At 41.9% G+C, this 25,539-nt stretch overlaps 1 protein-coding gene across 1 annotated transcript in view; it reads right to left on the reverse strand.

Annotated features, from left to right (window-relative positions):
• Positions 1–25,539, reverse strand: part of LOC126482070 (gametogenetin-like) — a 406,404-nt gene that overhangs the window by 133,680 nt on the left and 247,185 nt on the right. The window contains exon 4 of the mRNA XM_050106046.1: positions 16,150–16,375. Coding sequence (XP_049962003.1) covers positions 16,150–16,375 — 226 coding nt within the window. The remainder of the gene's footprint in view (positions 1–16,149; positions 16,376–25,539) is intronic.

Below are 25,539 nucleotides of genomic sequence, written 5' to 3' on the forward strand. Positions count from 1 at the left end.
CATAGTGCTCAGAGACATTTGAACCATTTTTTTGGGTTTGCAGGGGACATCAGAACAAATATTTTTCCCGAACGTCATTTTTTCCGATGAGGTGTATTTAAACCGGTAGAGGAATATTTCTCTGGCGGCAAATTAATTAAACCAACAAACACTTTTCCATTTTTTTATGATCAAGAGGCAACACATTAACACAACCCAATTTGAATTACAGTAGATTTTCAAAAATGCCTTCATTGACATGTAAACAAAATTTACACCGTCGGATCATGTTCTGTCTGACACGGGCAAAAACCGCAGGAGTATCTTGAATTGTTCCTGCTGCTGCTACTATCCGGGCTACCAGATCCTCTTCTGATGCAACAGGAGTTGTGTAAACAAGGTTGCGCATCTCTACCCACACAAAAAAGTCCAGAGCGGACATACCTGTGGATCGAGCAGGTCACGGTACAGGACCACCTTTGCCAGTCCACGTTTTTGGGAACCTTCGGTTCAGGAATCGACGCACACGGTGACTGAAATGCGCTGGCCAACCCGTCATGTCGGAACCACATGCGTTGTCTTGTAGGGAGCGGGACATCTTCCAGCAAGTCTGTAAATGCTCTGGCGAGAGAATTGTAATAGTGCCTGCCATTTAATGGCCTAGGTAGCAGATACGGCCCAATTAAACAGTCCCCAACAACACCGATTCACGCATTAACGAAGAACCGCGCTTGTTGTTGATCAATCCGCTGTGCGGCTCGTCCGTTGTGGTGCGCTACGTAGTACGCACCAACCGCATCAGTATACTCACTCCAGGTGTATCGCTCCATTAGTAAACAGAGACAATGCACTATTACACTGGTGGACAGCAGTTGCCTACAACTGAAGAGCGTAATACGCCCTCTAACAACTAAAGATCGTAATACGGCCTCTAACAACTGAAGAGCGTAATACAGCCTCCACCGGTTTAAATAATCCTCATAGGAAAAAATGACATTAGGGAAAAATATTTGTTTGATGTCCCTACAACCTCCAAGAGAAACATAAATACACATACCAAGAAAAGTTTTGCATCACCTCGGTTCGAGAGTTCCGTAATCTGAACAAAATATTGGAATAGAGATCAAAATAAACATCATTTCCGCCCTTTTTATTGCTCATGGAAACCACACATTGCATGTTGTACCACCATACAGTGAGACCTTCAGAGGTGGTGGTCCAGACTGCTGTACGCGCCGGTACCTCTAATACTGTGTGTTAACGTGCCTCTGCAATGAATTTGCGACGTGAATATCGTCGGCGATGGCAGCGCAGTATTCCTGTGTATAAGACATTGAGAGCCATACACATTGACTTGGCTGGACAATTTAACAAGCAGGAGCTGATGGGAGGTCCAAATGTTTTCCGTGGACTACGAATGCAGTTCAAAAAATGGTTCAAATGGCTCTGAGCACTATGCGACTTAACTTCTGAGGTCATCAGTCACCTAGAACTTAGAACTAATTAAACCTAACTAAAATAAGGACATCACACACATCAACGCCCGAGGCAGGACTCGAACCTGCGACCGTAGCGGTCACTCGGTTCCAGACTGTAGTGCCTAGACCCGCACGGCCACTCCGGCCGGCACGAATGCAGTTCACGTGTGATGTTTCTGCTGTGTCTGGAGGTAGTATGTGGCTGCCCTTGGCTGTAGTATGGGGCAACCATGCTGATTATGCTGGTCTTGAAGCATTCCCTGATGCAAACATCTTGGCTTGGAAGACTTGGAGTATAACTAAGAGTACAGGGCTACTCGCTAAAGTTCCCTCTGGTACTCTGGTGCCAGACAAGCCATTTACTTTGCCTACACGAAGAAGGATGAAGCTTAATGCAGACGAGTATCTCTTTATATGGGCCAAAGTGGGGAACAACACTAGTAAAATAAAGATTACTGGTGATTTAATGTTCTATTATAGACAGTACCAATTCCTTATTTCCTCTCCTTATCTCTCCCATGTTTTAAACAAAAAAAATTTAATTATGCACTCTGCCGCTAGAAGCAGTGTGATCTTGAGCGGGACTTAGCCGCTGCAGGCCGCTCTTGCTTCGATACCTGCCAGTATTCGTCGTGGCATACTATCCACAAGTTCATCAAGGCACTGTTGGTCCAGATTGTCCCGGCGTAGATCCCTCAGTGTGGTTGGTGGGTCGAGTCGTCCATAAACAGCCGTTTCAATCCATTCCAGGCATATCCGATTGCGTTAATGTCTGAAGAACAGGCTGGAAACTCTAGTCGAGCGATCTCGTTACCCTGAACGAAGTCGTTCACTAGATGTGCACGATGAGGGTGACAAATGTCGTCCATGGAGACGAATGCGTCGCCAATAAAACTGCCGATGTGGTTGTACTGACGGTCGGAGGATGGCATTCACGTATCGTACAGCCGTTACGATGCTTTCCATGACCACCAGCGGCGTACGTTGGCCCCACATAATGCCACCCCAAAACAGCAGGGAACCTCCACCTTACTGCACTCGCTGGACAGTGAGTCTAAGGCGTTCAGCATGACCGGGTTGCCTCCAAACACGTCTCCGACGATTGTCTGGTTGAAGGCATATGCGACACTCATCGGTGAAGAGAACGTGATGCCAATCCTGAAAGGTCCATTCGGCATGATGTTGGGCCCATCTGTACCGCCCTGCATGGTGTCGTCGTTGCAAAGATGGACCTCGCCATGGCTGTCGGGAGTGAAGTTGCGCATCGTGCAGCCTATTGCGCACAGTTTGAGTCGTAAGACGACGTCCTGTGGCTGCACGAAAAGCATTATTCAACAAGGTGGCGTTGCTGTCAGTATTCCTCCTACCCATAATCCGTATGTATCGGTCATCCACTGCAGTAGTAGCCCTTGGGCGGCCTAAGCGAGGCACATCATCGACATTTCCTGCCTCTCTGTACCTCCTCCATGTCCAAACAACACCGCTTTGGTTCACTCCGAGACGCCTGGACACTTCTCTTGTTGGGAGCCCTGCCTGGCACAAAGTAACAATGAAGGCGCGATCTAACATCGGTATTGACCGTCTAGGCATGGTTGAACTACAGACAACACAAACCGTGTACCTCCTTCCTGGTGGAATGACTCGAACTGATCGGCTGTCGGACCCCTCCGTCCAATAGGCGCTGCTCACGCATGGTTGTTTACATCTTTGGGCGGGTTTAGTGACGTCTCTGAACAGTCAAAGGGACTGTGACTGTGATGCAATATCCTCAGTCAACGTTTATCTTCAGGATTTCTGGGAACCTGGGTAAGACAAAACGTTTCTTGACGTGTGAACATATACAGGCAGATGGCACGTCGGGCTCTACAGTTATTTAGCGACATGCTACAAGTAGACGCCCACTACAGGATATGCTAAATGTTTTGGCTAGATACATCGAGACAAGCCGCATTGAACCCCTCTCAGAGTTACTTGGTGTATCTCGAAGACATGCTGCTGCCGCAACAATCCTGTCCATTAGGTCCTCTGGTGATGTAACAGTCCATATACGAGGCCCTTCAGATATCTCCAGAGGAAAAACTCGACTGAGGACAGATCGGTTGGTCGTGATGGACATGCGATTAGGCCACCGCGACCCATCCAGCGACCGGGAAAGGTTGCCTGCAGATGTGGGCTAAATTATAGGTTGAGATGCACGGGGTCTCCGTCGTGCTGAAATCGAATGCAGGCAACATCATTCCCCACGTCCGGCAGAACCTCGCGCAGGAATACCAGAAACAGGCGACCATCGACCATCAAGTGGGTTCGGGAGAACTTATGGCTCAGCAAACGTCTTCGACGATTCCAGCCCACACGTGACCGTAGCGCCTTCTCGTGGCGTTTGCGACCCGCGACTACTATGTGATTACTGATACTCGTTGTATGCCCGATGTGCCATGTCAGTTTGTAAACGTTTTTTTTTAAATCACCCTGTATACACTGCAATAAGATAGAAAGAACAATGGTCACAATTAAATGCATTAACATACAGTATTTTAAAAATAGTACATGAAGAGTGACTCCGGACACGACATCACAGACATGCACATAAGCAGCGTAACAACATTCTCCAGAGGGTGGACAGCGACACCAACTGACACTGTAGAGGAGATAAGCAACAGTAAAAAAGACACCTAGAATTATGAATCTGACATAACATGCCAAAATGAACTGAAAAATTGAACGTGTCACCTAAATAATAGTTAAGGATAGCGAATACTAGAGTAAATGTAGTGTAAGGTGCTCGCAGCCTGGCCACGAAAGCGCCCAGTGTTGTATATGGATGAATGATGATGCGTAGCATTAGAAATACCATTTCTCTACTAGTAACTTACGCTATTTTGTTGTGATTGGCAGTCACCAGCTCGAAGGAACCATTTCGAGGTATTCACTCCCACTCACAACCTGTGATGGCACTAACAAATCTCGCCTCTATGCCACCATCTTTTTACATTCTTCTTGAACAAAAAAATTTGATTTATATTTCAATCTCAAATTTGTTACTTTAGAAATTATTTATTTTGTCTCCAATGTTGCAGACAAAAAAAAAAAAAAACATAAACTGCAAAAAGGATGTCGAACGAAATATCAAGTATGTAACACCGTTTTAAAATATTAGGTAACAGGTCTCTAAAGGTGCAATAAATAAATAAATAAATAGGAAGTAGTGGGGACATCAGAACGGTCGCTATCAGACGAAATTTTATTTGGTTATTATTTTCCTCTTTCTTTTCTCTCATTATGTCGTCTACGTTGTATAGTGAGTAAATTAATCTATAAAATAGTGTACATGTATGCTTACTGTCGTATCAGTGCTGTGACTGGCGAAATGGACTTCTCTGTAAGCCAAAGGAACATGAAGATGAGAACAGTTGAAGGACAGTGCGTTCTAGAAAGAGAAGTAATTTCTTTTGTTGACCTGCTTTTCTGCACGATGCACGAAAAACGCTAAGAGTGTGCGTGTGGACGCTAAGAATTATTTATACTTGCGGAATGTGGTAAGAAATGGAATACAGACTGTTAGACGAGGAGCGATAATGACTAAAAAGAAAAGAGGGTCACTTCATTCACTACTGCAGGGCGTGTGTATAGTGGTCTACATACAGAAGAAGAAGAAGAAGAAGAACAAGAACAAGAAGACCACTACAGTTTAGATGTTTCTTTATGTACTCGTAGGTTCTATGAAAGGGAAAATATATAAGTAACAACATTCTAAGGACACAGCACGTCTTGCTCCTTGTGTTTAATACAAAAAAATGATCTCTAGTTTATTCCAATATGTATCTTGCGTGCAATTTTATATGATACAAGCGGTGTACATACAATAGTATATGATATACCTGGTGTGCAATTTTACATTATACATGTGGTGTGCAATTTTATATGACTGAAATTGTCTTAGCGCATTTTCAATATTTATTCCGCGATACTCTGCTCTGTATCTATTTGTACTCCAGAAACTGCTACATTACAACGACCCATAACCTATTGCCGGCCGCGGTGGACGAGCGGTTCTATGCGCTTCAGTCCGGAACCGCGCTGCTGCTACGGTCGCAGGTTCGAATCCTGCCTCAGGCATGGGTGTGTGTGATGTCCTTAGGTTAGTTAGGTTTAAGTAGTTCTAAGTCTAGGGGATTGATGACCTCAGACGTTAAGTTCCATAGTGCTCAGAGCCAGCCCATAACCTATTAGCATCGACAATAATTACGACGAATCCGTGAATTTCAGGAACGAAGAGTCGTCATAGTAGATACAGCTGCAGCGGAGGTGGAAACGGTAATATCAACCGCCATTCTAGATCGTTATCAGATGGGAGAAGCGTCAGTGCACATATCTTTGGTCACCGAAAAATCCGGAAACCATTAACATCAAACATTGATTTGAATGAAATATACTTTGGCATACAACAGTCTGTCGATAAGTTGGAACTTTCCTTTATAAGATGCACATCGCACTTGACAATTATGTCATACACTCTGTACATTGAACTAAGAATAAAAAAGTCAAGGAGAAATTTGGAAAGAAAATTATAGTTCAGGGACAAGAAAAACCAACAAAAACTTTTCAGTTTCCTGCTGACATTGTAATTCTGGAAAATACAGCAAGGGACTTAGCATACCTGTTGAATAAAATGGATTGTTTGTTAAAGAGAGGTTATATGACTTATATAAAGAAAAGTAAGATAATGGTAATGAATTGTAGTCGAATTAAAATCGCCGGTGCCGAGGGAAATAGATAAGAAAATTATTTTCAGCAAAATGAGTGACAGTGGCTGAAGTAGAGAGGATATAAATACAGGCTGGCAATAGCTACGAAAGCGTTTCTCGAAAAGAAAAATTTGTTGACATCGAACACCAATTTAAGTGTTTGGGACTATTTTATGAATGTATTTGTCTAGAGTGTAACCTCTCGCGGAAGTAAAATATAGACGATAAACAGTTCAGACAAAAAGAGACCGTAAGCTTTTGGCGTGCTGCTACAGAAGAATGCTGAAAATTAACTGTGTGAATCGAAGATTGAACGAGAAGATCAGATAATTAATCAAGAGGTTGTTGTTATGGTCTTCAGTCCGAAGATGCAGCTCTCCATTTTCTTTATAATAAAGAGATACTGGACTGCACTGGAGAGAAAACTTGACTAAAAGAAGGTATCGGTTTATAGGACACATCTTTATGAGACATTAAGGTATTGATAATTTGGCAGCTTTGGGGAGGGGAAGGAAATACGAGAGGGGTCCAAATGGACGCAATTTGCAGTAGTTACACGTAGATGAAATATCTCGTACAGGGTGGGTATCGTGGAAAGCTGCATAAAACGTACGAAAAGACTTTCATAAGATTTGTAGATGTAGCGAACAGATTCGACAACATCAAATGGTGCAAAATATTTGAAATCCTTAGATAAATACACTAAAGGGAAAGACGGATAGAAACAATATGTCTAAGTACGGAGACCGAACAGTAAGCCTGGAAGACCGAGAGAGACGTCCTAGGATTACAAACGGAAAAAGCGGTAATGTAAGTCTCTATTGTTGAACATTTATATCTAAGAAGTAAGAAGAGAAATAAAAGAATGTTTGAGACGTGTGTTCGAATTCAGGATGTATAAATTTCAATGATGGTATTTTTATCTTCAATGAGAATGAGTAAGAATTATAGGACCTATTGAATGGTATGAAGTTTATTAAGCGTAGGATATGGACTGATAGTAAATCAAAGACAGACAGAAGCGTTAAGCAATACTAGAAATGAGAATAGTATCAACTGCCAACAACGTTGCGCGTTGGTAACACATGTTCGTGGCCGATCACCGATGTTAAGCAATGTGAGTATCGGTTAGTGCTTGGATGGGTGACCGTGTGAGTACGCCGGATGTCGTTTCTTCATGTACACGCAAGTCGCCGGAGAGGCCTCCAACTGAAGGTTTTACACCAAGAGGCTTTATTACAACGATAAACTTAACATCACAGCTGGGGTTCACATCCCACACGAAGTGAAGGAATTCTGGTATTTTGGAAGTATCATAACGAATGGCAGAGAGAGTAAGGTACGAGAAGCACACTAGCACAGACAAAGAGGACATTCCTCGCTAGAGGACGTCTAGTGGACCTTAACATGAGGAGGAAATTTCTGAGAGTTCATGTCTGAAGCACAGAATTGTACGGAAATGAATTGCGGACTACGAATAAACCGTTTATGAAGAGAATCTAAGCGTTTGAGGTGTGTTGTTACAGAACGATCGTGAAAAATAATATATACGATAAGATGTGAATAGATCTTCCGCAGAATCTGCGAGGAAAAGAATATGTGGAAAACACTAGAAAAAGTGGCAAGGCGACATTGAACAACATGCACGACACTAGAAGGAATGATAGAGGACAGAAACAGTGAGGTTTGAATATATACCGTACATAATCGAGGACTTCGGATTGTAAATGCTGCTGAAGAGTGTCGGAGGAAGGGAAATCTTGGCGGCCACGTCGAGTCAGTGACAAAAAAAAGAATGAGATCCTTTACTCTCAAGAAATGATTCATATCGGAAGAAAGTAGGTTACACTAAGAAACTGGAGAAAGCTAGTCAAATAACAACGAAGTTTTGAATTTTATGCCTTAGGTACAGTGGAGCCTCAATGCTACAGGTTACAAGCTGATGGAGATTTCACCGTATGCACAGTTTTGCTTATAGTTGTGTTCTTTATGTCGTAGTGGCATCGATTTCGGAGATTCTTCAGGCACGTGCTACAAACGTACGTTGTAATCGAAGTCCGCAAAATATATTTTTCTGACTACTCAGAAACATTACGACAAACATTCATCGCCTCCAACTCTGCACTCTAGTACAGGCAATTGTACCAAAACCAGAGGAAAGCAACCTCATTCAAACCGGGTCAACTGGGGCTGTTAACTCAGTGTCTTTTGTTGAGGTAACAGCTCGTGCTGACCCGGTTTGAATGACCTTTCTTTTCAGCCGTTTGGTAACCATGGTAATTCTGGCTTGTGGAGTACAACCCGATGAGTATTCCGGAAGAGTCGAGTAAACATGTTTTGCAAGGGATGATTCTACCACGTCTCTCTAGAACGCACTTCAGTGTTAAGTCATATGGCCCTGATATTAATGGTATTATGAACTGAACACAATAAGCATTCAGTTGTAATGAAAACTGAATATATAGTGACTCTTAGTTACTTGCCAGGCGTCACTTCCGCTGCTTATAGTCAGTATGTATATCGCTGAGCATACAGCGAGCAGTGTTTGTTGACAGAAACTTAGCGCGACCGGCGTTGTGGGGATGGCGCAGGAAGAGAGGGGGAGGGGGGGGGGAGTTGAAGACACTCCTTTTCGCAGCACTGTTAATACTGGTTGAGTTACCAGCGTACTACCGCCGTAATCCTCCTAATGAACATTATACGCGGGCTTAAATGGCGCAGTAAATAGTAATCCCCGTTTAAATTGTAATTCTAGTGTCGCGTATCGAGCTTCGCATAACATAAAGTCTGTACCCCGCTGTCTACACATGGGCCCTGCCCTAGGTAGCTCCTCTTACGAGCTCCTGTTGCTGCCAATGGGAATTGTTTCTTAGAGGAGCTACAAAGATGCATCGCCCAGCGAGCCAGCACTCACATTAAGACGCAGTAATTGAATCTTGGATAAGGGGGGCTTAAAATCATCGTAAGGCCGTCCACATCAAAGGGTTTACGCAGCTTCTTTAAATCACTTACAGCAAAATGCCGATATGGTTCCTTTGGGAAAGAAGAGAGAGATATATAGATAGATAGAGAGAGAGAGAGAGAGAGAGGGAGAAGAACGGCCGATTGTCTTTCTTGTCCTTCTCCGGTCCTCTATAGCTAACTAGATAACTAGATGATGGGTCGAAACGCATTGCGTCACTAATTAAGAATCTACTAATTTGAGTTTAAACATTTTTTTATAGCTTGGTGCATACTGTTTGCTCAAATGAATTGCTCACGTGCAGTGAAACAAAAATAAAAACAAAATACAATTATGATTGCAAACGTTTGACTTAGAAAAACAGAATGATTCTTTCCGAACTCTAAAAGTGATCTGAAGTATAAAAGTGAACCTGTAAATTACAGTTTCATCAAGATACTATATTGCAGAACAACAATTAAAAAAGATAATCACACAGTGAAAAGGTTTATCTAAGGTTTGTAGATTATGGCTGAGAGTGAACGTCGAAAACTAATTTTAAAATGGCAAATTTATGGCAAAAGTGAAATTGCACGAAGAAAGGAAAGCAACGTTAAACGGAACGAGTAGAATTACTTTCTTGGCAATAGTAAGAAGAGGTGAACTTTTTTTCGGTCTGTTATCTATATAAAACAGACCGACTGTTGCACACGAATTGGCATGATAGAGCACACAATATTTTAACACGATTTCAAATGTTATAGTAATAACTAAGCATGCTGTTTAAGGGGGGAGGGGATCTACATAAGATAACTACGTTAAAACAAGAAAATAGTAATAATAACAACACCTATAACGAAGTTTGGGTGCTGCCCACAGATATCCGTTCATCTGGAATCCAGAAGGTACACACTACTGGCCTATTACACTATGCAGCATTGGTAGGTCACAAATTGTGTAATTTGTAATTCTGGACTACACTACATAAACATTATACCACACAGCAGCACACAACACGACACCGCAGTAAGAAGAAATACAAGAAATTACGAAACAGAATTCAGTTTGATTGTAAATAAAACAAAATCGAAAGTAATTTGGAAAAGAACAACATATAATATCAGTCAGCCAAAAATCTAAAAGCCCCGCGGGGTAGCCGTGCGGTCTCAGGCGTCTTGTCAAGGTCCGTGTGGCTCCCTCCGTCGGAGGTTCGAGTCCTCTCTCAGGTATGGATGAGTGTGTTGTCCTTAGCGTAAGTTAGTTTTAAGTTAGATTAAGTAGTTCGTAAGCTTAGGGACCGTTGAAATCACCAGTTTGGTCCCATAAGACCTTACCACAAAGTTCCAAAATGTAGACTGCAGGGTACGTGAAACTGAAAGAGAAGAAATTCTGTTCCCTGAGAACACATCATTTTTCATGAAGGGAAATATATTGGTTTACAACCAGTGTTTATAATCTTATTCCTCCTCCATTCTTCCTACGCTAAAGCCCGTTCCTTTCAGTCCTGCAGTCTGCGTTGGCACTCCATCTTTGCCTTGGACAGCCTGTCTTTTTTTTTTTTGGCAACTGGTAATTAGTTTTTACGATTTTAACAATCTTCCGTTCATTAATCGTGTCTACACGTTCGTTCCATTCATGCTTTTCTGATGTACTAACTCATTAATGGTGTCCAATTTACATTCTTTTCTGATGCTTTCACTTTTTTCTGTCTCTCTCTCTCTCTCCCCCCTCCCCCCTCCTCCCTCCTCTCTCTCTCTCTCTCTCTCTCTCTCTCACTCTCTCTCTCCCCGCTCCTCCCCCCTCCCCCCCCCCCTCTCTCTCTCTCTCTCTCTGTGTGTGTGTGTGTCTGTCTGTCTGCTTCCCGTAACCCTCACATAATTTTCATTTCCGAGGTTTCCAAAAGCCTTCTAGCTTTTGATGTTTCGGGCCTTGCCTCAGCTGCGTGTATCATAATTGGTCTCACTACTGTTTTGTATTGCCGTTGCGTGTTTTCCTATCTCCCACCTACATAAAGCTATTGAAACCCAAACCTGGAGTTCCCATTGCCATGCAAGTGAGACATGGGAATTGGGAAAGTAAAGGAAACACTGTATTGCACCTTTCGATTTATGGTGCACATTCAACAAAATAAAAATTACATTTTACGGTCACAATTTATTGTGGTTCTAATGGAAACAAAAAGCTTATATGTGACTCAACTTTATGAAACATTAGCATTGAATTACGTGCATTTTAACCCGTAAATGTAATGGAACTACTAAAAGCATTGATCGAACAGCTTTACAGACTATTCTGACGCAGTAATCTTCCAGAATAGCTTCCTTCGCACTGAGCTTCAGACCTCAGAAGCTAATGTTACTGATATTGCACGTGATTGCCCGGGGCCCACGATTCCACTCCCTTGTGTGCGTTAGACGATAAGAGGCTGACGGGGAAGTTAGCTCTCTTTTCGTGTAGCATGAGAAATAGTGAGGGAGGGCCAGCGGAACAGTAACGACGCTCAAAAAGGCGGTAGATCACCGTGCTTAGGGCTGCGATAGCGTAGCCACACTTATAATGAAAACTGCTACTGAGAAACCCGCCAAATACGACGTCCATTCTGAAATAGGACTTTTAGTGGCAAAGTATCTCATATATCTATCGAGATTCGTCTCAAAACCTGTGCTGTGTATTGGCCGAATGTAATGAATAGAGCTGCGGTGTGTCCTCTGGTTGAGTGCGGGCAGACGAATATTTACAGTGCTGACGGAACTGGCTGAGTCTTAAGCTGGAAATGAACAGGCACAGAAAACCGATGAAAAAATCCGCGGTAACTGGCCTTTAACAGTATGACATCTGCTGAACAAATTTCTGTACATTTTTCGTATAGAAAGTGAATATGTTGATGTAAATGTGGTTTCACCGCCAGACACCACACTTGCTAGGTGGTAGCCTTTAAATCGGCCGCGGTCCATTAGTATACGCCGGACCCGCGTGTCGCCACTGTCAGTGATAGCAGACCGAGCGCCACCACACGGCAGGTCTAGAGAGACGTCCTGGCACTCGCCTCAGTTGTACAGCCGACGTTCATAGCAATGGTTCACTGACAACTACGCTCTCATTTGCCGAGACGATAGTTAGCATAGCCTTCAGCTACATTTGCTACGACCTAGCAAGGCGCCGTATTCAATTGATATTTATTATATGAAGCATGTATCATCAAGAGAGATGTTCTACAATTGTGGATTAAAGTTAAGTATTATATCAACTACGTACTTTATTTGCAATTCTCAAGATATTGTCCTGTTCCAGACCTCACGCCAGTCAGCGTGTAATTAAACGCGTGCATTTCGGCCTCCTCTAGAAAAACAGTGTTGGCTCTTCTGCCAACACAACAGTAAAGCAGGGGTACTACGCTGAGTCCGAGGAGAAAGAAAGGCAATATAGGAGATAGTGTAAGTGCGGAAATTTGGGTGCACATGTTCGACAGCAGGGCATAAAGGACAAACTGCAAAGTGTTTGCTCTGCCGAAATACCTCACAGGAATGCAGCGGGGTAACATTTTTTATAACCGCCGGTATTTCGACAGATGAATACTCCGTCATTTTCAAGGCACAAATGCAACAAGGGGTCGCTGGGATGGCGAAGACTACATACACAATAAACAACTACCGTAGTTGTTCGTGTGTTGTATTTCAGAGTACACACCCTTTGGTTTTCACTTCGATGCAACAACCGCCGTGTACAGTCATTTCTCATAACATTTTTATGCTTTGAAAATGATAGCGTGTTCAACAGTCTAAATATCGGGGATTATCAGTAGCATTACTTGACTGCATTCCCGAAAGTTATTTCAACATACGATACGCCGGAGAAACTCAAATTTCGCTTAGTTTGTTTTCGACCACACTAGTTTTTATGATACTAATTTTCCATTCATCTATATTTGTTGTGCACATTATTGTCAGTCGATTTCGAAGCCTTTTACAGCCTCATCTTCAGGTACGTACGCACAATTCTCAAAATGGAATACGGTAGCAAGTACATCTTGTGGTACAGTCCAGAGAATGCGGTGCCGCACCAAAATAGGCGACGTGAATCGTTACCACAGACATTAGCAAGGGTTCGCTGCAATCCGAAACAACCAGTGGGAGAAGACCATGCCACTTGTCTCAGCGTTAGGAGCGCCCTCACACTGAGGTGAGTGCAGTGTCGAGCGTGCAAGAGTTCAGCCCAGTTCATGACCTCAGTTGAAGCAGTCAGCATCTTAGAGCAGGACCAACGAGTTGTTAAAGTTTCTGATAAAATTGTACTTTAGTAAAGACTGAACGTTGTACCACAAGAGAATAGTCTGTTAATTAGTGCATCAAGTGCTTACTAGTCAATGAGAGTTGTAAATTATCCAGTACTCCTGTGGCAAAGAAGTGTTTCCAAGTTAAGTAATTACTTTATTTACTAATGTAATAGAGTGACCGGATGTTTCACGAGTTACAGTTCCGACGTGCCACTTCACTGAGCAATCAAAGAACCCAGAGCTGCGGCCGCACGATTGTAATTTCGTCTGCTCACAACACATCTTGTTGCCGTACCACAGCACCCTCTAATGTAGTAAACAGAGGACTTGTTTTCTTTTCACAGAGGTCCACTTACAGAGAATAGCTGATGACGACTGACTGTCTATTGAGTATCAGTAACCGCACCCCCGAATCGAACCCCCCATGGATAAAACAGCTACAGACGTCTAATTTAACGCGTTAAATATCTGATCTTAAGCGCGTGATCAGGAAAATAGAAAATATTTGAAATTATTTTTAAAGTTTGCTGAAAGTCACCAACTGCTCTCATTATCAAAATGGTTCAAATGGCTCTGACCACTATGGGACTTAACTGCTGAGGTCATCAGTCCCCTAGAACTTAGAACTACTTAAGCCTAACTAACCTAAGGACGTCACACACACCCATGCCCGAGGCAGAATTCGAACCTGCGACCGTAGTGGTAGCGCTGTGCCAGATTGTAGCGCCTAGAACCGCTCCGCCACTCCGGCCGGCCTCTCATTATCATACACGGGATATGTATATTCAGGGTAATTTGTGCCCCGTTTTAAACAGAAGGTAGCTGTTGACGCATCTCAATGGTTATAAGTTCATAACTCTTAAATTTTGTGGCAACCAATGAAATCATTTTGCAGATACATTCAGTGTTGCTTGTGGACACTTCCGGTAAAATGTGTTGCGAATACAATTAGTAGTAAAGAAGATATAAATTAAAATGTCATGCTTGATACGGCAGTTTTACTGCACCAACAGCGAAAATGTAGTATAAATACAGAAAACTGAACTCACTTTTTTGAAATAGTTACCTATTCCATAAACAGGTTTACGAACCTTCTCAGACTCATCTTCAGGTGGTGCACAGGATGTAGTAACCGATAAACTTTTTATTTTTATTTTTTCGTTTTGTGAAATGTGTCATCGAGAAGAAGTTTCGAACAGATGTGACATTATTTTCAAAGTTTTTGGAAGCTGCTAAGTACTCACATTGTCACTACTGGATGAATATAGTATGGGTAATTTGGGCACTGTGAGTCACGCTGACTCAAGATACATGGAGAGTTTCTAACTTTAATACTTCACTTTTGTGTTAAACCTTTTGAACCGTGTTGTTTGTTGACACTGCTAGCCTCAACGTGAGATTATACCTCTTAATGAGAAGATTATGGCAGCATCTTACATTTTTAAGTTCAGTCAATAATAATATGAAATACGGAAAAAATTTTTTTTTTTTTTTTTTGCCTCTCGGAACCGTCAGACAAGCGACCTGCATCTGGGACTGTGACCAGGATTAGCCGTTGAGTAATATAAAAGGGGCAGTCAAATGAAAACCGAACACAACGGAACAATGGAATGGTTCGATTCAAAATTAATCACCGCACTCACTCCTCAATATCTTCGTCCATCTTAAACCGACGTACAGGCATTGTCTTTCTTCAGGTCGCCAAAGATGTGAAATCACACGGAGAAAGATCCGGGTTGTACGATGGATGTTGCAGTGTTTCACAACCAAAAGGCTACAGTGTAGCCTTCATCCGATTAGCAGTGTGGGAGCGAGTGATATGCTGCAACTTGTGTTAACAGCTTTGGATTTCCTTGGCGGGGCATTGTGGGATGCTTCCACAATTGAATTTATCCTGCAACTTGTATGAACAGCTTTGGATTTGTGATTCTTCAACTTCTCCCGGCGTATTTCTTGCTCGAACAGTCCACGGGTGTACTGCCGGCCCATAGTGTCCAACGGGCACAATATTTCGGCGATCAGACATGTCTCCATCGTCAGGTGCGCTGACAAACTGAGCTCCTGAGGGCGGGCGGTCGTCCTAAGGGGATTTAAGATCGCCGAAATATTGTGCCCATTGGACTCTATGGACCGGCAGTACACCCGTGGACTGTTCGAGCTTTGGGTTTCTTTGGCGGGGAATTATAGGATGTTTCCACAATTGCTCTCGGGCTCGAAATAGTGGCACCACGTAAGGTCATGATGACCTTCGACTGCAGGGGCCCTTTGCTAGTTTAATTCCTCGAAAGTGGATCCACAATCAATGCGCAGCGTTATGAAGACGCTCTGCAGGAACTGCGATGCGCCATTAAGTAAGAACGTCAGGAATGCTGCTGGACGAAATCACTCTGTTGCACTATAACGACCGCCCCACACTGCCTGTAGGAAGAAGGCTAGGCTTCAGTGATTTGGTCGGGAAACAGTGCAACATCCTCCGTACAGACCGCTTTTCGCCGACTGATTTTAACATCTTCGGGGACCTGAAGGAAGACATGCGTGCAAGAGTGGGTACAGCTGTGTATCAGTCAGTGGGGTACTGTCAAATAGGAATTGATCGTCTTGTCTCCCGGTGGGATAAATGTTTTAACGCGTGCGCCGATTCCATGGTTCCATAGTGGCGGGCGTTCGGTTTTCACTTGGCTGCCCATAACAAATGAGATGCGAGTTTAGCGCAGCGAGTTGGTTGCCGCTTACCGTAGCCGGCGTCCTCGTGGGCGACGCCTGCTCCGGGGTGGGCGGTGCTGACTGCTTGGGGGACTCGCCGCCGGACGAGCTGGCGCACGGCGACCTGGCTCCGCTGCCGCCCCCGCTGCCGCCCCCGCTGCCGCTGCTGCCGTACCCAGAAGAGCCGCCGCGGTCGCAACGGCCGCCCCCGCGCCGATCTGCCGAGCCGCCGCCCTCGTCGAAGATGGGGTTCACCCTGAGGCAAGCGTGCTGGCTGATGCACGGCTCCCTTTACGCCAACGTGTCCACATCGTACTCTCAATAAATAATCACAAGCTCTGCAAATACACTGTTGGTTATAACTAAAGGCGAAGTGGGGTCAGTTTTATTGACGTTACCGAAAGACTGTAATAACATGTTTGTTCCGTTTTTCTTTGTCATTAAAGAGAAACTTGTAGTAAGTAAAGTAATACTCTCTTCAATCTAAAGTAAACAATAGTTCAAAAATGATGGAAGAAGATAAAAGTTTAGTAACTACAGCGATACCAAGAAGGGAAATCCACAGGGCTCAACTCACAGTCCATTCCCATTGCTTATACCGGGTAATTCAGCTGCCCCTATCCATGGGTTTTATGCAACCCGCAGTTCCTTCAAATTTCACGCACACGATTTTCATATCCTGTCGCTCACTACGTTCAAAGTAACAGTCCTACTGAAAAACTACACGACATTTTTGCAGGAAATTTAACGTGGTAGAGGCCGTAGTTTTCCAGTCGTTCAAGAAAAACGTACAAAACTCACCTTCTTGAACAACTCCATTGCTGTGGGTTCCAGTGGAAACATAACTCAGTACCAAAATTTAACTACATTAAATTTTCTACAAAAAGACTATGTTCATTTCCCTTCTGGACTAATATTTTCTGCATAGTGAGCAAGATAATATCAAAATCTTACGCATGGTTTTTGAAGGCGTTATGGGTTGCATAAAACGTTTCAGAAAGAACAGCTCAATTGCCCTGTATGTGTGACTCACTTTCCACTTAATATTTATCAATCAGAACTGGTGCTTTTTGTAGGCAGTACTAGTGCTATAATAAATCCCACCACAGAGAAAATAACAGAACAAATTATTTTATCCATTTTGGTTCGAGAACACCGCAGCTGTTTTTCGTAAACGACACTGTAGGAAATACTGCAATCAGCATTAGTTTTCTTGAAATAATTTTAATACACAATTACAAGTATTGGGCCTGAGGCCATCGTCAGATGGAAGCATGCCTTTTTTCAAGTTTTTCATTTATGTCCTAAGATAACAATATCTTTTGTGATGCATAGTTTACAAAAGATTTTAGACCAGAAACTAATAATGGTATAATAAGATCATCTCAAAAAAACTTGTGATTAGACGCAATATTTCCTATAGTGCAATTAACAGAAGAAATTTTAATGGTGTTTTCAAAGAATTATTATGTAATTCTCTGGAAATGGACTCTTCCTAAATTTTGACAAAACACGCTATATTCATCTCTGTACGACAAATAGTATCATACCGCAAATTGATGTAGCAGAAGAACCAGAGGCGGCAAACAGTGTATACCAAATTTTTTCGGTGTACAGGTTTATGAAAACGTGAACTGGAAATAGCATATTACTGAGCTGCTAAAGAATTAAATTAAGCTACTCTTCTCGTTGTATAATTGCTAGTCTTGGAAACAAAAGAATCAACCACCTAATATATTTTCACATTTCCACTAAATAATGTCTTATGGAGAAATTTTATGGGGTAATTCATCACTTAGAAAGAAAATACTGATTGCGCAAAAGCGAACAATATGAATTATATGTGGCGCTCACCAGCAGTAATCTCTCCAAGCAGTTAGACTTTTTAACTTCACCTTCATATTATAAGCAAATTCGCTCCGAAATTCTTCATAAATAATCTACCATAATGTGAGAAGAACAGTGATGTTCATATTTACAACACTAGAAAAAAGGATTTTTATTACCTATTATTAAAGCCGTCAGTGGCTCAGAAAGGAGCTCAGTATGCATCGATTAAAATATTTCATCATTTGCCCAATATCATAACATGACTGACAAGTAGCGAAGTAAATTTCAGATCTAACCTAAAATCATTTCTACTTCTATTCCAGAGACCAAGTTTTATTAAAAATTTTCATCCTGTGAAAAAATAAATTAAGTGTAATCGCATGAGTGAAAATGAAAAGTAATATGTTCATCAAAATTAAAGCTAATCATATGTACGTATCCTGTAAACTGACTTGTTCCACAACGTTTCGATACAAAAATCATTCAAATGATCTGTGTCAACATCATCATTTGTTCACGAAAATAGGAAAAGCAAGAGGATAAACAGTTTGCATCTGTTTCGTGAGTCCGTTCCATCCAGCACGTGAACTGCCACTGGGAAGTAACATATGAAATTCACTACAGCTACATGAAAATTCACGTTTTTTTCACTATTTTACCTCTCGAATGTCACATAAATTAAATAATATGACCAGTGATGAAAAACATACAAATAAAAAAATAATTGTTAGCAGGATCCAATCCGTTGCCTCGTCCACGCCCTTTTTGCCAAGCGCGAACGCTAATCACTTGACCATAATGACTTCTTACGATTGGCACATTCGCAAAGATACATGAGTCACACAACAGACGTGTAAAACTCCTCTTGCGCTTTTCTCGGAATTGCCAATGTAGTGGACCTTACTACTTGCCTACTAAAGATGTACAAAGTTTGAAGGAAATCCGTGAAGTCAACGCTGTGGCCTCTCCTTGTAAGTGTTATACTCCGTCCGTACTCACCTCGTTGTTGACGGGACGTTAGATCCTCTACTTCCTTCTTTACACCTTTGCTACATCACCACGAAAAAGGTGAATAAAGAAATCTAACCTCAAAGCAGAGTCACGACATAAATGCTAGTCTATCAATAGAGACCGTACCCACTGAAGGTGGCACCTTTAATTTGTATCTCAGACATTCCCCTCAAGGTTGGGCAGAGCACTCTCTTCGTCTGCTGTCCTACCACTGCCTTAAAGCAATGTGCTGATATTTTCTATGCAACATACCTCATAATAGCATCCCACATATACCCTTTACGACAAAGATTTAGGTAATACGTGGGACGCTCAGGAGCATGAACCCAGCTGAGTCAATGGAACAAGCTTCGTGAACATACAGTCCTTCGCAGCGAACAAGTAGTGATATGGAGGACACACGGGTGCTGACGTGGTAGCTAGGTCTGAACGAGTCTGGATCTCACTCTTTCCAAATACGAGTCGATTTGTTTGAAACATTGTATCACCTCTCCGTATCTGCAGCATACGCTCTCTGATAAATGGGCTCATATTGCACTGTGGCTACTATCAGTATGGCAAACCTCTTGCTGGTGTCCCCTGCCACTAGGAACAGACACAACTCACTGCAGTTGGGCGAATAATGTAGAGATATTGTTGACCCTGACAACTGTCAAGCAATATAATAAAACACATGTATAAAATAAATACGAAAGTTAGTCGTATGCTTTGTTTCTTAAATTATGTTACTGAGATGAGAAGAAATGGAATAAATACTAAAATAATCCCGAAATAAAAATATAAATGTCGTTAGTTGATAGTGATGTAACATACAGATAGTGATAGTGTTCGTAGTAACTTGCATATTAGGCTACGTGAGCGAAGTAGACAGTACCAACTTCTTTTAAGGGAAAGTTCTCAGACAAGAAATGAAAATTCTAGCTGGAATCTTTTCGACTACAAAAGGCAAAAGTATTTCACGCCCTGCAGCCTACAATGAGCACAAAACGAAAGGTTTTAGAAAAGAGACACACCCTTCTTTTAAGTAAAGATATCAGAGTTGGAGTGGAGGAAGGATTGTAATTTAACGTATTGTCTACGTCGATGATGAAGCGCTAACACAGATGGACGATAGTAGTGGATAAAAAGGTATCGTGCACATTTAAACTAAACGTCTTAGAATTTGCCTCAAGCTATTTACACGAAAATCAGGAAAGTCAGATGGGATTTGAATCCTTTCTTTCCCGTATGCGTCCAGTGTCATAAACAGGGTGCAATATTTCTTGGTAGAACACTCGAACAGCTGGATTTTCGAAAACATGTAGCTGAAAAAATTCTCTTGGGTCATTCGTGACTTTGAGGAAATCGAAGTTTGGTAAGGTCTGCGTTGGTTTTCTATAAATAACGAGAAATGGAGATCACAAAACGATTTTAGTCATGGCATTTTACAGTATAACTAAATTAGCAACACAATTTTAGGCACTTGCAATCCATCATTAGTGAATATAGTGACTATAGCAGCATACTGTGCTTATTTCTCTCTAATTCTTTTTTATCATATCCTAAGTGTATTTAACAAGTTTGTTAAAGGGTCTAGCGACGCTGATTTCTTTTACAGATGGTCCTTTGTGTTTATCAAGAAAATATTAAGTATTGACGTGGTGCTCTACCTTTCATTTTGGACACTGCATTAACGTGAGTATTCTGAGAGATGCTGAACGAGGAACGAGACGGAACATTAGCCCAGCTGAATAAAGGTATGGAATGCACCGGCCACTGAATTTTTGGAAGGCGCTTGTTAGTTATTTCCCAGAAGCAATCTAAAGAGGGGACAGGAACAGTGAAAATGATCACTGAATTTTTATCCATGCTACCAATCTAGTTTCTTACCTTTGCGCAACTTCTTCCGGCTTATTGATGCACGAGGTAGTCATTAGGTACGTCAAGAAGGAATAACTGTTTTTCGTTCTGACAACCGAAGCCAAACATTCCTTCCAAATGACTACCAAAGCTGATCTACCAGTTGAAATTGCGGAACACTGCTAGTTAAGTAACATTCGGCTATCATTAAGTGGACAGCCAGCTTTCTTTCTTTCTTTTTTAGTTCGATTGCATCATGTACTTACAATTTCGGCGACTCCATTTAAAAGACATTATACTGTCCACTGCTTCCAGAGCAAGCTCTGATTATCCCTTGGTGTCATTTGGCTCATTTTTGGCGAAAGGCGGCTACTTTGTCCACTACGCCACAGATTCGATGTTAATGTAAATTTCTAGCTGTTGTATGAGATACGTCGTTTGCTTTTACGAACATACGATATGTATCCTCTACAGTCTTACGAAGCTGTAAGTACAGTGTAATTTGAAGACAGACTGCTACTTTTTATAAGGATGTTTACTTTCTTGCTGCCCGAACGCCACTTGGTTCTACTCTACCACAATTACAATATGTACACATTTTCTGTAAAACTTTTCAGAGTGTGTGACCACAACATCATGTCCTCTAACATCCTCATCTTTCGGCCACTGTTGCCAGTGGCTTTCATCATGGTAGTGTATTTACAGATTCCTCTTCAAAGGAAGGAAGAATGCCGATGTGGCGGAATTGAATGAAACTTGTAATATGACACTTTAGTTTTCCATTGCTTAACAGTTAAAAAGGACCCTTGTGAGCACTGAATACGTAACTAAGCCTAGAAAACTAGCACTCGGGAAGATGGAGGTTGTAGTTGCCGTCTTGGCCGACCAGATTTAGGTTCTCCAGGGGTCTCCAAAATTGCTTAACGAAAATGTCAGGATGGTTTCTTTGAAAAGAACAAGACAAATTTTCTTGTAGGTCTTTCCTCAATTCGAGATTGTGCTCCGTCTATAATGACCACGTCGTCGATGGAACGTTAAACATTGATCTTCCTTCCTGCTTTCGGAGAAAATAATTATTTCTGATTTTTTTTTCATGTATTCGAATGAAAAACCACGTTGACGATTAGCGAAACGGCAAACCCGTACCACTCTTTTGGTGAAATTTGTTGGCATGAGACTTAGCATTCATAAAGCAGACAAACATACAGAGAAATAGTGTAGCAAGAGCTCTTCTACGAATTCATATATTTTTGTTATTTTTCATTCATGTTGAATAGCAACCTCGTTCGCTTTTCCGGCTTTCATGTATTTAACAACAGGAGGAAGGATGGCAGGTAAATTCAAAAGAATATTTCAGTAGAAATATATGGTTTTGTCCGCGGGTCACTCTTCAATAGCTTCCCAGGAATACGAAGGTCCACAGTTCAGAAAAAATGGCCTTTTCATCGACAGTTAATTACATTCTATACATGAAGGCGAAAAGTTTTAGTTATGAGAGTTCCTGAAATGGCAAACTGTGTTCAGTTCTTTTTATTTCAAAAAAGATATCAACGATCCCACAATGTTCCAATACCACAATTGAGAAAATCACGAAAGATAAGATGACGTAAGAGAGAGTAGTTTTCTCCCACTATGTCTCGAAATGCTGTTGTCTTCTTGATAGGTTATTCCAGAGTCTCTGTGTAGTTCAGACACTCTGAGTAACCGAAGTGACGTAGTGATTTCTACACTGTATTCCGGTGCAGGAGGAGTAGTGTTCAAATCCTCCCCTGCTCCGATTTATTTTAGGTTTCTTGCGGCTCCATATCAGTGCTTGCACTGTTGTTTCAACTACCTCACATCCAATTTCTCCTTCTGTCTTTGTTCAACTGGGCCATTGCTTCAACATTAAGACCAAGTATATATATTTTAATTGTAAGAATAATGTGTTAAATTCGTTACTTTAAAATGATTTATTCAAACTTGATCATTGTTTCAACGGATTTCTCTGTGCCAGTCAGCAGTATAATAATTAACTAGACCTTGTTCACATATGGATGCAAACTGACATTAATAAGAAATCAGGGGATACATTTTGGTGCCGGCCGCTGGTGGCCGAGCGGTTCTGGCGCTACAGTCTGGAACCGCGCGACCGCGCCGGTCGCAGGTTCGAATCCTGCCTCGGGCATGGATGTGTGTGTTGTCCTTAGGTTAGTTAGGTTTAAGTAGTTCTAAGTTCTAGGGGACTTATGACCTCAGCAGTTGAGTCCCATAGTGCTCAGAGCCATTTGAACCATTTTGATACATTTTGTGGATGGCGAGAAAAGGGATACTTGACGAAGGGGTACATTGAGGAACTACAGATCTGTTCTTGTGTCACGTGTTGCACTTTGTTTACAGGCAGGGGTTTTTGTTTCTGACGGACAAGTTTTCAAATCCCTACACAAAAACGAAGATAGGACTCCTGCATCTCAGAAATAATAGCATAGTAGCACATTTCCACCTTCTGGTGAAGGTCTTCCAGATGATAGCAGAAAACTGCAGTGTGGGAAAAACTATCTCTTATGTTCCTGTACAACACGGAAGAAATACAGCCCGAGGTCCAACCAACGGCACCAGCTGCGAGTTGCCATGAGAGACGCATCGCTTCAGCTTAATGCCTGTGTGCACGCCGCGGTAATGTACCCGTACCACGAAAACGTTTCGCCAGATGCACCAGACAGTCTTTATCGGAAGTAACTGAATTCACATCGACACTGCCCCTGAGTAAGTCCACACTGCACAAATTAAGTCATAAATCTGTAGTTTCTTTAAATATGTGATTGTTGTTTATTAATGAGTATTTAACAACTTCATTGATTTGAAGTAGTTGCCTCTGGCATCCAGCTTAACAAATAATTAATTGTATTCAATTTTTATTAATATGTCATTTTATCCTTTTACTAACAAACGTCTTCCGTTGCTAAAGAAAACAATTAAATCAAAATGGGTTGTTATTGACAACTGTCCGTGTGTGCAATAGAGGTTAGTAATAGTATTGGTAGAAGCTATTTCGCATTGATAACACAAATACTCTTAATCTAACATAAATGGTTTTCAGTCGTTATTATTGCCACAACCTGTATTGCCGAAACAGAGCGAGGGGACGCTGTGGTTAGCACACTGGACTCGCATTCGGGAGGCCGACAGTTCGAATCCGCGTTTGGCCAGTCAGACGTAAGTTTTCCGTGGTTTCCTTAATTCGCTTCGGGGAAATGCCTCACTTTTCTTCCGCATCCTTGAGACGTTCCGGGCGTGTATGTCAATGCGACGTCAGGAATTAACCTTCCTCGTTTCTTTTACGCAGCCGGGAAAATGAACAACATAATAATTATAGTAATTATCAGACGATAGATTTCTCTCTTTCAATAAATGTTTACTTTCTTTGCAAACTGCTACTGCATTACCTGACTTGTCGTTGAAACACAGCTATTCTGGAACAATCCCACCGGGAAGACAATGCTAACTTCTAACGAACTGCGGATGCCCCTGATGGCTTCTGCGCGTAGGGACGCGTTGTCACGAGGATAGTTTACAAGCAAGTTGCTATCCAGCAACAACAGCAGCGTGATATCATCCGAGTGAAATTCTAACAAGCTGCGGGCGGGACCGTATCATGACGGACGTAATACCTTTGCTACTGGAAGAGAACTTTCTCGTTGACAATGCTGATGTTTCGGATAAGAATTAGGAAAAATAGAAACGTAAAGCTTTATCTGAACAAGAGGTGATATAGTTCAAGAGAGATAATGAATGGAGTGTCGCATCTTACGCTTTATCCTTGGTCGAAATAGACATTTCATTATCCTTGTCTTTTAGACGATACGAAGTCTCCACAAAGTAAGCAATTTTTCAGAATAGTCAATAGTCCATGGTGTCTGTATATATTGTGGGCCATCATTCGCTAACGAAACACATAGTTTCCAAACCGCAAACTATTTCCTTCCAGCGATGCAGTTTCCACCATTTCGTCGTTTTACAGTCTCTTTCTTCGTTCCAGCTTATTCACATAACATGAATATAGCGGCACTACCTTCATCTTATTTTTTATTACAAGTAGACGAATACACATAAGACATTATTCAGTTAAAAAAAAACGAAATACAATCTATGAAATTCTTAAAGTAACGTCGATAAAATATAGGGAGCGAGAGGTCATCGACAACCTGTACTGAGGCCAAACTGCAGCGAAAACATACCGGGAGAGACGGCATAGGATTTGGAAGAGTAGTTGAACGGTATAAAGAGTGTCTTGAAAAGAGGTTATTGGACGAACATCAACAAAAGTAAAACAAGGGTATTGGAACGTATTCGAATTAAATCAGATGATACTGGGATATTAGATTATGGTATGAAACACTAAAAGTAGTAGATGTCTTCTGCTATTTGGACAGCTAAATAACTGATGATGGCCGAAGCAGAGAGCATATAAAACGCAGACAGGCAACAACACGAAAAGCATTTCCGAAAAAGAGAAATTTGTTAGTATAGAGCATGAATTCTAAATTTCAGCAAGTCTTTTCTGAAGGTATTTGTCTGCAGTGTAGCATTGTATGCAACCGAGTCGAGGATGGTAAAAATTTCGGCCGAGAAGAGAATCTTTTGAACAGTGCAGGTGGGTAGATCGAATACCTAATGACGAGGCACTCCATCGAATTGGGAAGGAATTAAATTGTAGCACATTTACAGGATCATACTGAATGCTGGGATTGGTTCGTAAGA

Source organism: Schistocerca serialis, chromosome 5 (genome assembly GCF_023864345.2).
Source record: "Schistocerca serialis cubense isolate TAMUIC-IGC-003099 chromosome 5, iqSchSeri2.2, whole genome shotgun sequence".
In the NCBI taxonomy this organism is placed as follows: Eukaryota; Metazoa; Arthropoda; class Insecta; order Orthoptera; family Acrididae; genus Schistocerca; species Schistocerca serialis.